The sequence below is a fragment of the Sesamum indicum genome, linkage group LG7 (genome assembly GCF_000512975.1).
Source record: "Sesamum indicum cultivar Zhongzhi No. 13 linkage group LG7, S_indicum_v1.0, whole genome shotgun sequence".
NCBI classification, from domain to species: domain Eukaryota; kingdom Viridiplantae; phylum Streptophyta; class Magnoliopsida; order Lamiales; family Pedaliaceae; genus Sesamum; species Sesamum indicum.
This window is the reverse complement of record NC_026151.1, coordinates 5019584-5032881: the sequence shown is the minus strand read 5'-3', so window position 1 is coordinate 5032881 and position 13298 is coordinate 5019584. Positions and strand designations below refer to the sequence as shown.

Genomic DNA, 13298 nt, shown 5'->3' with positions numbered 1-13298 from the left:
TTATATCCAATTTGATATTTAATTCGACACTATTTTAAATAGCCAAACTCGTAAAATACTCCGATTAAATAATACATCGCTTAATATAAACTATATTTAATAAAAGAACTAATTAAATTATATTAATAACTTAATTAATCAATAATTTTACATTAATGAACTCATACCTGTTTCGAAACCCGCAGCTGAAATATGCGTATATCCTCTGAAATAAAGTGGCTGTGTGTGCGTTTTCCATATTTGAATATATATATATAATATACATATATGTGTTGTATTATTTAAAATGGTGGCTTACCTTCCACAAGATTAGTGGCAGCCCACGTGCTGCCATTTTATTTATATTTTTCTTTTGATTTTAATAATTTTATTTATTTATAAGTTGACCACAAACTTTTCAAATTATGCAATTCAATCCCAATTAGCTTATTTTATAAAGTTTCAATTTAGTCCCTAGGACTTTAATATATTCATTTTCAACTCATAATTTAATTCTCAACTAAATTTCTTTAATGATAGGCGATTAGTCCTACAATTATGTATTATAATTTTTGGGGCGTCACATCTTTTGCTTCAAATATTGTCTCACTTATGTTAGTTGATAAGTATTTCACTTTATGTGATTTTATTTAATTTATTATATGATGACATATTGCTCAATTAATTAATTTATTAAGATATTAACATAATTACGTAGTTATTGCTCTTTTTTGTCATATTTAGGTTAGAATTCTTCAGGGAGTAGTGTTTCTAACTATTAAATTAGCATCATTTAATTGCAAGATGAGATCTAAGTTATATTTCTGTAGAGGGCATTGGAAGCGTGTTTAATGAATGAGTTATATTTTCCTTTTAGGGTAAATTACGTTGACACCCTTTAAGTTAGGTTAAATTATACTAATACTCTTTATGTTTTATACTGCTATACTTCCTGAAAAGTGTTGGTGTAATGATTTTCAGGGGGTGTTTGTGTGTTTTGCATTTGAATAGGAGATAAAGTTATAATTTTGTAAAAAGTAGGGGGCTTTTTGTGTACCTTAACCAAACCTTGGGGAGTGCCCATGTAATTGACTCTATATATTAAGCAAGTATAATACATTTCTTGCAGAAAAAAATGACCAGACGAAAATACATATTTTACCTTCTGACAGCGCAAAAGGGGACAAAAACTGCGGGCATGAATCAAAATTGCTATTAATTTCGTTATTCACCAGAACCTGCACTAGGAAGTCCGTCGATCTGTTAAAATATTCTCTGTAATTGATTTGATAAGCATCTACCTGAAGTTAGTCAATATCGTTTGGATTTTCAAACTCATGTGAACTCGAGGATGAGGAGTGTTGAAGCAATGTATTAAAGGTATGGAGTCGGTATCAATCTCTGATGTGTTGATACTTGCTATCAAGTATAACTATATTTGAAGTCCAACCCTAAGTGTCCACATCGAAGACTTTTTTTTCGATAAATGTAAATTTTCGTATAGTGCAACAATATTCAAAGTGCGGGTTCTCCTTCGGAAGGCCAAGGGATACGCCACATTTATGATGTGTTCCCGCCAAATCGAAGACTTGTTGTTTATATACCTTTGAGGCTAAGCACAAACTGGATATACAAACAGCTGATTTATTTTGGAAGATTGAGTAAAAGAGGTCATTTTTTTCAGAAATAATTATACTCTCTTTTTATAAAATTTTTGGTGTAATTACACAGTCATAATTGCGATTTGAAAAATTACATCCAGTACCCCTAAGGTTTGCTTCCGTCTAACAAATAAATTAATTCACTGAATTTACTGATATTAAAAAAAAATTAATATTTATCATCGATTGACTTATTAATTAATTGCAGGTCAAACAATTTTTTTGGACTAAACTATCCTTATATCGATGAAGATATACCTTCTCATATGCATTAATGCGTAAAAACATATGAGGATAATTTGCTCATAAAAAGATTTATTTGACTTGAAATAAATTAGTATTAAGTCAATCGTGGGGTAAATGTATATCAATTGTGATTATCCCTTTTTTGTATCAGACCTTACCTAAATCAATTGAATAAAAAATTTGATTGCCACCTCGGGGATTCCCGCCGTCGGCTATTAATTACTTAATCTGTTTTTTTTTACTAATAATGACAAATAACTTACAATAATTTATCTTTATATATTGATCAATATCTCAATTCAATAAATACATCAATATAACTGGCAACGAAAATAAATTACAATCATATAGAGTGAGACAAATATCCACAAATCCAGTTTGACGGCTCAAGCCATGATCTCAAATTCATTCATATAACTTCAATTTTAATTTTAACCACTAAATTAATACATCATTGATTATTTTATCTATTCTTTTATCACTTGGATTGAAATTCAGGAACTCCCCTTGGGAAAAAAAATTTAGAGCTAATTAATTATTGACAGGAGTCAGAAAGACCTTATTTGATTGGTAACTCGTTAGAAGTATTTAATATTAGATTAACGTATATTAGTTATTAATAATTACGATTAATGAATAGTTGACTAAAATAAGTGTTAGGGAGGGAGAAAATAAAATAGATTATGTGCAGTGCATACCTTCAAAACGTAGGTATATAAAAATTTTTGGAGACGGAGGTAATTGGGATTAGTCCTATACTGACAACAACAATAAACTAATTTGCTGTCAATATTATTTTAGAATGATGTGATTTATTATATTATTTAATATATTAAAATTTAATAAATAAGTTAATAAATAATTTAAATTATTATATCAATTTATCATCTTAATTTTGCAAAATTTGTATTTTGTCATAAATAACTTTATTTTTGTTGATTCTTTTACTGAAAAAACATCACATGTTGTACATATATAAAAAATATCACATGACATAATAAATCTTTAAATATCACATGTGCACTACATGCGATATTTTTTCTACAAAAAAATTGGTTAGAAAACAGTTATAAATGACAAAATGCAAAAATAACCTCTTTTTCGTGAATTTAAGTTCTACTTTTATAATAATAGATTTTTTTTTTATTTCATTTCAATAGCAAAATATAAAAAAGTATAGTTCAAATGAAAAATATAATTTAGAAAATAAGTGTTTTTTCGCCCTTCTTTTAGGAGAAAAGAAATGCGTACTCGTGGTTACTATCATTTAGGGGTGTAAACGAGTCGAGCTCGATTTTTTTGACGATCTCAAGCTCGATTTTGAGTTTTCTGGCTCGAGCTCGACTCCTATATGATGAGCTCGAGCTCAAGCTGATTTTATTATTATTCTTATTCTTCTTCTTCTTCTTATTATTATTATTGGATTAAATCCTGAAATCATCAAATTTTTACATAAATTTATAAGTAATAAAATAGATTGCATAATATGTATTATATTATAAAATATACCAAAATATAGTATGAAATTTTAATGTATTGTTATAATATAAACTACTGATTAGTTTAGTAACAATATAATTAGTAAAATATACCAAAAAAAAAATCATATTGAATAATTTAAAAATTGTAGAAAAGTATCCATTATTTGGAATAATGCAATTAAAATACATAAAAATATTTTATAGTTGAGATCAATATATGTTCACAATCTGCGACAAATTTATATATTTATAAATGTTAGTATTACATTGATATAACTATCATTTTACATTGTTGAATCACATGGTTGATCATACCATCAAAATTCAGATCAAATCGTTAGATATGATCAAACTTATAGAAAAATACATTTGGTAAAATTTTAGACTTATTGAATATACGGATGTTGAGATATCGTACTCGAAATATAAGAATAATCATTCAAGTAAATGTATCGTTGAATCAGGTCATGTGATTTTAAATCATACCGTCTCATATGATCTAATGGACATAGTCTTATATAAATATATATATAAATTTGGTATGAATCAGGGCCCGAATTTTAAGATATCTTAATTATTGATTAAACTTTTTGATTTCAGTATATATATAATAAAATAATTAAAATTGTTCAACCATCACTATTATTATTGTTATCATTATTTTTAGATTAATTCATATGAATCACTAAATTTCAACATAAATTTATAAGTAATAAAATAAATTGCATAATGCATAGTATGTATTTTGATATAAATATAAAATTCAAAAAAAGATAAAAAAATCATAAGTGAATTACTTGTCAATTTTAAAAAGTATAACACAATACAAATATATATTAAAATATAACATAAAGTTTATATGTGTCGTATTAAATAATAATTTTAATTATAAAAAATATTATAATTTACTAAGTTGTTAATTAAATTTATTGTATAAGATTAAATGTATAAATAAAAGTACCGCAATTTATTATTATCCAAAATAAAATATATGATATTGATTAATAATCATAATATATGACCAATTTTGAGTATAAAATTAATAAAGTATTGAATATGAAATTAAATATATAAAAATTTTATAAAAAAATATATATATAAAAAATAAAAAAATAGAAAAAACTCACAAGTCGACTCGCGCACTGATGAATAGAGAAAATTGAGCTTGTAAATCGTACCAATAGAGAAAATTGAGCTTGTGCTCAAAATCGTACCAGCTCGCGAACCGGCTCAACTCGTCTACCAACACTACTAGTATCACTAAGTCTTTATAAATTATTAGGATCAAAGTGTAGATAAAAATGTTAGATAAAAATAAAATGCAATTATCGTAGTTAATTTGATATTTATATATAGAATTTAGTATAATTTATATTTTTGTGATATAGCAAATGAGTAAATTATTTTTATATAAAAAAGAAATAGCAATTTATCTTCCTGTATTATTTAAAATAAAGCAATTTACCTCTCTGTCCAAGGCGATAAATTGTTTCATTTTGAAATATATATGCATTTTTAAAACCTATTTTTTATAGATAAATAATTTACTCATTTACAATATCACAAAGAATTATTTGTAATTTTTTCCTTCATATATATATTTATATATATTTGAGTAATAAAATGTTTTAGAGTAAAATGAGATGAATTATCAGGTAAGCTCACCTACTCCCCATCAAAATTAATATAAGAAAAAGAGTCATAAATTAAAAGGCAAGTTGAGTTTAGGAGTGTAAGCAATGGGGAGTGGGTCAATTTAAATAATTATTTTGTTCAATTCAATGTTTGTGGTTTTCAAAAAACTCTGTCCAAATTCAACTTCACAATCATCAACATCCATCTAATTGGGTTGGGCTGAATTAGGAAATTTTAGTACAGAGTTAATAATTGTATTAACATTTTGTAACTACTTATACTTTGTTACAATTATTTTGTCATAATAAATGCATTTTCATGTATAAAAAAAATGATATATCAATTACAATGTGTAAAAATAAACAGTTATGTATTTATTTTAAAAGAATCCAAATAAATAGAAAAAAAGTTTACCAATTTTTTGATGAAAAAAATTCTTATTTCAAATTAACTATATAAGAAATTGATCATAATAATATATAAATATTAAATAAAAATTATTTAAAATAAGTTAAGATGATTATGAAATAGATTGTAATAAAATTATGATATCATTTATTTCAAGATTTTGCATTTATTCACGTCATAAAAAAATATAGAAGACTACCAATAACCAAGAATTAATGAACTAATCGATCTAAGTTATATACATATATATATATATATATGTATATATTATACAGTACCAAAAGAAAAATTTATAATTATTATTATTGTCTTGAATATTAGTTTGTATAATCAAAACTTATGTATAAATATATGAAGAATTTCAATATATTATTATTGTTCTCTTATTATTATTATTATTATTATTATAGAGGTCTAACACGACTTATACGGTCTACGTAAATATAAAATCAAATTCGATGCTAAAATACAGTCTTGTTTTAACTAATTCAAAACCAATTCAATTCACACTTAGCTCGATAATGACAATATAATTTGGATTGGATGGATTAGTTGGGAGGGTCTAACAATTTTCTTGAACACTCCTAGTTGAGTTAAATTCATTTCCACTATATTGTGTATAATAAAAAAATAATTAACTCAATGGATTTTGGCAAATCCAAGAGCTACCCTACTTAATTTTGGCAAAGACCGTTTGGTCTTGTCTTGGCTCCTGTCCGCCCCTGCCCTGACTCCGCTCCGTACCTGTCGGATCCGACCTACATGTGTGATTAAAATTTCTTTTTATTTCATTAATTGATCAATATAAATTTTGAAATAATTAATTTTTTTTTGTTAATAATTACTTAGGTGTTAATAATTAATAATTATTTTATCTTCAAAAAAAAAAAAAAATTTGCCCAATGATTTTCAAATATTTTATAAGATGTTTGAATAGTAGAGTAATATTGAAGTGGAGAATTAATTGTATTGAATGGTCAAAGTCTGAAATTTGGTAAATCACATAAAAAAACATGCAAAATGGGAAACCAAAATAGAAATTCAAATTGAATTTCACAGGTTTCCAAACATCTGAGTAGTTGTAAACCTACCACTCCCAACATTTCCATCCATCGCTTTTCTTTCTCTCTGTATTTGTATATATAGTGGCCTGCTTTCTTAGCTATTCCTCATTATTCCACTCACGCCTTCTTTCCTCCATTTCTACCTCTACTCTTCCACAATAATGGTGACTTTCAAGGCTACGCACATCGTCCGCCCGGCGGAGCCGACCCCGGATGAGATTTTGTTCTTGAACGCCTGTGATCAAATCAAAGACATTTCCCACACGCCAACTATCTATTTCTACAAGCACTCTGAAGCTTTGGACGCCGGAGATGCTATTCTCAGGCTGAAGGACTCGCTCAGCAAGGCCCTCGTCTTGTTTTACCCGCTGGCGGGGAGGTTGAACTGGGCGGCGGAAGGGGGCAGCAGGGTCGAGCTCCACTGTAATGGAAAAGGGGTCCCGATTTTCGAAGCTGAGTCGGAGTCGAAGGTGGAGGATTTCGGCGATTTCACCCCGACTCCGGCTATCCAGGCCTTGATTCCATCGGTGGATTACACCACTCCTATTGATGAGATCCCTTTGGTTATAGTTCAGCTGACGAGATTCAGTTGCGGCGGAGTTAGCATTGGTCTCGGGGTTTCCCATGTCATGGCTGACGGGCCAAGTGCTCTTCATTTTGTGGACGAGTGGGCGAAAATCTCGCGAGGTGCGGAGCCCATTGTTCCGCCGTTTCTTGACCGAAAGGTGTTGGAAACAGATAAGCCTTTGAGCTCGACTTTCGACCCGTCAGTTCTCCGCCCGCCGCCCACTCTGATAGGCCAGGAAGACAACCTGGAGCAGAGGAAGAAGCCAATCACCGTCGCGTTTCTCAATCTCACCAAGCTGCAAATCGAGAAGCTCCGAAACAAGGCCAACCTGGATGTCGACAAAGAGACCAACAGCCGTGGGTATAGCAGATTCGAGGCGGTTGCAGCCCACATCTGGCGGTGCACCAGCAAAGCACGTGGCCACATCGCCGAGCAGCAAACCAGCCTCCACTTCGTCGCCGATTTCCGGAACAAACTGAAGCCACCCCTGCCCAAAACCTTCTTCGGGAACGCCCTGATTCGAGTGGAAGCCACGGATAAATCCGGGAGCCTCCTCTCAAACTCCATCGGCACCGCTTCCAAGAAAATCCGTGAAGCCGTGGAGAAAGTTACCGACGATACCGTGAGAGCTTACCTAGACTTCCTCAAGGGCTTGCCGGATGTGGGCCGATTCAGGTCACTGGACAACAATGGCCGGCCGAAGGGCGATTTCTACGGGAACCCTAACTTGGCAATCATAAGCTGGACGGCGCTGCCGCTCTATGGCGCAGATTTCGGGTGGGGAAAAGAGATCCATATGGGGCCAGGATCCATGGGTTTCGACGGGAAAACTTTCATCATTCCGAGCCACGACGGCGATGGTTCCTTCAACATTGCAATATGGCTGCAAGAAGAGCATATGGGCGCCTTCAAGAAATGTTTCTACGATGATATCTGAGCAACAAATCAACTGTAATTTCTAGGTACACGAGGAGGATGACTGATTCTGCTTCTGTTTTCTATTTTTTTGTTTTCTTTAAATTTCTTTCTTTTCAATCCTCCCTTTTTGTGTAGATCTGCTTAAGCTAATTACTATAATGAATCATCTTTATGAGAAAAACTTGTATTTATTGGTTGTTTGGTATTTTGGTTTCATCGTCCTTCAGCTTCCTTTTTCTCTGCTTTCTCCGTGTTTTTGCTTTTTCCAGGTTAGATCATGAAAATCTTTAGCAGAATCAAATCAATATGTTACATTTTGTCATGTAAATTTTCTTAAATTGTACAGGGGCAAGTGTAAACTTGCTGAGTAATTAATTCAATTTCAACAAAATTCGATCTAAATTAGAATTTGTCAAATTTGGCTATACGATTTTGCTTCTTTAAGTTAGAATTTTGCTTCTGTCTACATCAATCTTGGCTGCTAAACATTGTTAACAATTTTGGCTTTGTTAGTCATACTTGACCGAAAATTCCACCCAAAACAAAATTTGGTCGAATCCAACCAGTAACACGATGTAAGTGTATTAAATTTGATCATACTTTTAAACATGTAAATTGTGCATCAGTCATATTATAAATATAATTTATATAACAAATAAAATACATTTATAGTGATTGGTGTAAATTTTACAAAAAGTATCAATCACATAGCAAGTGTATCACTTGATTTAATTTGATCAAACTTGATGAGTTATTTATTTTTTTATTATAAAAAAATGATTATATTAATATAAGTATTTTTAATACATTAATAATAATATGTCATGACCCGACAAAAAAAATAATTTTTTTTGCCCGGAAATGGCCAAGTCGTGATTTACATTCGCGACTTGGCCTATTTTTTTTAATTCATTTAATTAAATTTTATATAATTTAATTATATATAATTAATTTTTAACAATATATTAAAGTCCAAAAAATCATAATATTAAAATTGTATTAATTTAAAAAATTACAATTGAGTGTACAAATATAATAGCGTATATTTTTTTGTACAATTATAAAAAATACAATAAAGTATACAATTACAAATATAAAAAATGTACACCCGTTCCACAATTGCATCTGTGGCGTTGACGCCGAGGTTTTCTTATTTTCTCGCCCACATTTTGCACTAGCTCATTTTGTGCCTCATTTACATCACCACCGAACCGACTTGATGTTGTTGCGGAACTAGACTCCACATTGTCACGATATGCACTAAACGATGAAAATGGAACTGGTGAATACCAAGACCAAGGTCAAGATGTACTTGTGAAAAATAATCTTGTGTTTGGTTTGGCATATATGGAGTTGATTGAAACCAATCATCTTGAGGCGGTTGAGGCATGTAATAATCTTGAGACGGTTGAAGCACGTAATAATCTTGAGGTGTATATACTATATAAGGACCAGTTATATCTACTCCAATATTATGACGTTCAACTGAACAAGTAGATTTGGCTAAAACTTCTTCTTGCCTGTGGGATGTTGTGAAAGTATCATCGGATGGAGAAACAATTTGTTGTGGCTGTTGGGTTATGGCTTCCTTGATAATATGTAACCCGTATTCAAATCTATCCACCAATTGACTGTATCCATCAATATTTAGTGGTCTACATCGACATAAAGTTTCAAGGGCATTCACCTCATTTGCCTGAAAATTGTAGAAAAATAATGAGTCTTCTGTTGTAAAAAAAAATCTAAAACAATATATGTGATATTATATATCAACGTCCCACAACTTGCAATATAGGTGTTTCTCCAGGTTAGTACCCGCTTTCTACACGTCTATCAGTAGATGACGATGCGAAATTTCTTATTATGTTGTAGTACAATTCCCAATAACCTCGATCTGTTTCTCTTCTATTGGAAATGGGTGGTCTCTGTACAATCGTGTCATATCATCTTTGTCATCTAGTGATGTTATTATATGTGTTACAGGTACCAATCTGTGCTCGTGTGATTTTTATGGAAAATCTGATGGAGGCTTATATCTCGGGTATCTGTTGCTTCTGAAATATTTTGCCTCATCCCGAATTGGCGAAGAACCCGTTTGGGACGATGCATTTCAACTATTGCATAGAATATCAATGGACATGATGACTTCCACAACTGGGGGATCAAATAAGCGGCGTAAGCTATAATGACATCCGAGTCCACATCATACGGTTGCCAGATGAACTCTAATAAATAAAAACATGTAAATTGATACGTATTTAATTCACGGTATAAATATAATATTAAAAATAAGTTACCTGATCCGCCTGCATCTCATCCAGTATTTCTCTTATCACCTGGACATTCTCCGTACTGTTCGGCTGAACATGTGCTGACAATTCTAAATAGCACCATATGGTGCTGCTGGGAGTCAGCGATTGTAGTCCATTTGGACTTGGCCCATAAATAGTCGCTCTGCACCAAGTCCAGGACAAAGTGGAGTAATCCGTGACCATGCCCAAATCTGTACGAATAATACAAATATGTGTTATTAATTAATATTAATAGCAAAAAAATTGTGTAATAGTTATTAAATAAATTTTACCTACAACAATTGCAGCGCGCCACCAATTGCCGCTTTGCCTTTTGTGCTGGCATTGCATAATTCACGATATAAAAATGCCAGCACAGCACTCCCCAAACTATAGTTCCTAGTTGTTTCTATATCTTCTAATTTTGAAAGATATAGTAATGATACCAGGTTACCTGAGGAATCTGAGCACATCATTCCCCCCTAATAGAAGCAACGCAATAGCACGGGCATACTGGACGACGACGTCGTGGGGAGTGTTATGAGTGATATCGATAATTGCCAAAGAGATATAATTGCGGATATTTGCAGTCTTGAGCCCTTGAACGCATTTGTGTCCGGGCTAAAGCCTAAATAAGTAAAGCAATATTCTTGCAATTATTATGTTGTGCGCTTGATATCAACTCCAGTCACCGACTCGCCATCTATTGGGAGTGCCTATATTATTTGAATATCTTGTAGGGTAATTGTGGCTTCCTACACAAAAATGAAAAGTGTGCGTCTCCGATCGCTACCTCTCCACTAATGCAGTGATTAGATGCTGATTTAACTGAAGGCGCCCGCACCTGTAAACTCCAAAAAATCTTATTTGATGTAGGATTTGTTGTACAAGTACGGAAAGATTATTTTATTGAAAATGAGTCCAAAAGGTACCATCCGCACGCCGTGCCTGTAGTACGACATTTAGGTCACCTTCGGGAATATCATCGGATCTATATTGGGCTTGTTGAGATAATACAGTCCCATCACGAGGTCCGTAACAGAGCGTCTATCCATTTATGTGAAAATTTGAGGCTAATATTACTAAATTTATTTTTGAAAATTCGAAGAAACGAAGCCAATATGTTGTAGTATATTTTTTAAAGTGATTGCTTGAAAGAAGAAATCGAATGCGTTTACATGGACGAGGATAAAAAAGATTACCTTCGTTTAAATAAATTGACGTGGCCCATCACTGCACGCCTGTAAATGCAAGGCTGTAAATACAAGGCTAACCACAACTTTGTGTTAAAATTTAAACACAAGGATGACACACGGTGTCAACCTTGTGTATACTCAGCGAAAATTTCGCTGTAGATTCAGCGAAATTTTTGGATGAATAGGTTTGATTTTAAATGATGATATCGTAGTCGTGTATAAATATGTCAATGTATGTGCTTCAAACAACACAAGAAGTAGCTACCCATTTCACTCGTTGCCATCCATTGTACAGTCTTGAAAAATATTATCGTTTTTTGCTAATCATGTCTACTTCATCTTCGCATATTGAAATTTTTGTTTATTTTGATGGTGAATTATCGACTGATGGATGGTTTGTATGATCAGACACCCATTGCGGTGATGAGGATCCCTCGTTCATACACCTACGATTAATTTCATTTAAAGATCTGTTAAAAAATTGGTGTTGATAGCTCCCAATATTCGTTGAAAGTGTCTGCAAAACATTCGTGCCAATACCTCAATTGAATAAAGGAAACACTCATACAAATTAAAGATGACGATACGTTGTCATTTTTTACCGATCCTGTAGGTGGATTCGCACTCATGGAAGCTTACGTTGAAACTGTACAAATCCACCACGATGATACTCCACAATTTGGCCGAGATTGGGGAGCTTTAAACCAAAATATGACTCAACATTGGGGAGATGATAACTCACAGATGAGTCAACAGTGGGGGGAATACATGGCGTTGTTATCAAGCCAAGGATTCCCTTCATCTTCCAATTTCAAAAATTTCACAGTACGTATAAGTTTATAACACCGATTTTGGTGTAGGTACTTCTAACATCGATTTTGGTGCAGGCACATCAAATTATGATACAGAGTGTTATACTCCCAATGTGGTGTTTGTTACGCAAGGGCTCGAAAATATTATATTCAATTACACAGAGCCCACCCACTCACATACTCACTCCACCTCCAATTTTATACCAAATGATGTTGAGGCAGAAAACCCTTCTGAAAATTTTGCACAAGATGATGCCGAGCCAGAAGACCCTTTTTCGGACACTTTGGCTTATGATTCAGAGGCTACTTCTGAACCGGATGATGTCGATTATCCAATTCCATCAGAGGATGGACCACAAGATGTTGACATAAATGTTGTGGTTGAAAATTTTGCACAAGGTACGTCAACATCCTCTAAATTACCTATGCTAGATTTAATTAATAATAGTGTTTGAGACTAGCCCAAGTCCAGCTGAAAGGTGAACATAAAGAGTCACACACAAATCACCGATAAGGGACGAGGAATTAATTGAGAATTAATTCCATAAGTAGTTGGATTACTTATAAATGATAGGGATCCATTGGATGGAGGAGCCCAAGACTAAATTAATATGATTAATTTATATTGGGCTTGTCCTTATTATTTAATAAGTTGGACTTATTAATTAATAAAGGTTTATTGAGCTCATATATTTCATTCAATTAAATATATGATGGACTTAATTAGGTGGATTTTAATTAAATTAGATTTAATTAAAATTAATTGGACCTTGTATTTTATTTTAATAAAATCGGCCATTCCACACCTAATTAAAATTTTTTGAAAAATTCTAGGAAAGGAAATTATTGACTAAAAATTATCACTTTTGCAAAGTGCCATGTTAGTCATCCTTTATTTGGAATAAAATATTTATTACCTTATGGATTGTAGAATGAACCTAAATACGTTCTAATACATCCATACAAGGTATATATGTGTATTAGTTATTTGGAATAACTAATGAATACAAAACACAAAAAACACAAAAATTTCCTACCC

General features: G+C 32.0%; 1 protein-coding gene across 1 annotated transcript; it reads left to right on the top strand.

The window, feature by feature from the left end:
• Window positions 6521-8165, top strand: LOC105166275 (spermidine hydroxycinnamoyl transferase). The gene has a single exon (XM_011085581.2). It carries the CDS (start codon window positions 6636-6638, stop codon window positions 7977-7979), a length of 1344 nt encoding a protein of 447 aa, XP_011083883.1. The 5' UTR covers window positions 6521-6635; the 3' UTR covers window positions 7980-8165.

Coding starts and splice junctions, on each gene's coding strand:
- LOC105166275 (XM_011085581.2), top strand. CDS start 6,636: ATGGTGACTTTCAAGGCTACGCACATCGTCCGCCCGGCGGAGCCGACC.